Here is a 1,451-nt window from a genome sequence, read left to right on the forward strand (position 1 = left end):
TGCCATGGCATCACAGCTCACAGCAACCTCCAACTCCTGGGCTCAAGCGAGTCTCCTGCCTCAGCCTCCCAAGTAGCTGGGACAATAGGCGCCTACCACAAAGCCCGGCTATTTTTTGTTGTTTGGTGGGCCCAGGCTGGATTCGAACCCACCACCTTAGGTATATGTGGCTGGTGCCTTAGCCACTTGAGCCACAGGTGCCGAGCCTCAAGCAATTCTCTTGCCTCAGCTTCCCAAGTATCTGGGACTACAGATACCTGCCGAGCTATTTTTAGAGACAGGGTCTTACTCTAGCTCAGGTGTGTCTTGAACTCTTGAGCTCAGGGGATCCACCCACCTCGACGTCCCAGAGTGCTAGGATTATAGACATGAGCCACCAAGCCCAGCCTGGCTAGTAAATTTCTTCAAAAATACATTGTAAGTTTGGTGCGGTGGCACTCTAGGAGGCCAAGGCGGGTAGATTGCCTTAAGACCAGCCTAAGCAAGAGTGAGACCCTGTCTCTACTAAAAATAGAAAAAAATAGCTGAGCCTTGTGGCGGGCAGCTGGAGTCCCAGCTACATGGGAGACTGAGGCAGGAGGATTGCTTAAGCCCAAGAGTTTAAGGTTGCTGTGAGCTATGACACCATGGCATTCTACCAAGGGTGACAAAGTCAGACTCTGTCTCAAAAAAAAAATATATATATATATATATGTGTGTGTGTGTGTGTTTGTAATAAACAGTGAGCACTTTAGAATGTCTAATCACGGTCACCAGTTGTTTAGTTGGTGGATATTTACAATCTGATTTTGTTTATTTTCTTTTCCTCACAGGTATGTGAGGAAGCCCGATGTCCCAATATTGGGGAGTGTTGGGGAGGTGGAGAACATGCCACTGCCACGGCCACAATCATGGTAAGGCCAACCTCTACATCCAAAGCCTTAGTCTAGAAACTGGAAGGGAATACTTTGTGTCTCCTGGGCATTATGAACCTTTGGTCAGATTTTTTATTATGTAAGAGTTTATGAAAAATAGGAAGAAAAACCTGACTAGATAATCCACCCTGTCGTGATCTGACTCTTTTCTGAATAAATCTATTATTGGTTCTTCCATCTATCTGCTAATTAATGCCTTGAGATCTCTCTTCTATTAATTTTTAGAACTGTTACTCACTATGTGTAAGTTAAAGAGATTAACAGTGTGACAGACTCCCTAATAATGATTCCAGTAGAACATCGGCATTATCTTTGAATCTCCTGTGTACCCCCTACACTGTATAAATTGTATTTTATTTATTTTTTTATAAACTGTATTTTAAAATTTAAATTGTGTCCCTTCCCAATCCTATCCTCTTTTCTCTTCCCTCAAAACCATTCTTAATGCTAAGTTTATAATTTCCCTTTCATTCTAGTTTTACCACATATATTTGCGTTACTTAACAATATATAGTTCAGTTTGAATATTTCAAATTT

General features: G+C 42.1%; 1 protein-coding gene across 1 annotated transcript in view; it reads left to right on the forward strand.

The window, feature by feature from the left end:
• LIAS (lipoic acid synthetase) overlaps positions 1 to 1,451 on the forward strand; it is a 20,707-nt gene that overhangs the window by 6,196 nt on the left and 13,060 nt on the right. The window contains exon 4 of the mRNA XM_023519627.1: positions 812 to 893. Within this exon, the coding sequence (XP_023375395.1) occupies positions 812 to 893 (82 nt within the window). The remainder of the gene's footprint in view (positions 1 to 811; positions 894 to 1,451) is intronic.

This window comes from Otolemur garnettii, unplaced genomic scaffold, assembly GCF_000181295.1.
Source record: "Otolemur garnettii isolate 467f Iridium unplaced genomic scaffold, OtoGar3 scaffold00181, whole genome shotgun sequence".
Classification (NCBI taxonomy): domain Eukaryota; kingdom Metazoa; phylum Chordata; class Mammalia; order Primates; family Galagidae; genus Otolemur; species Otolemur garnettii.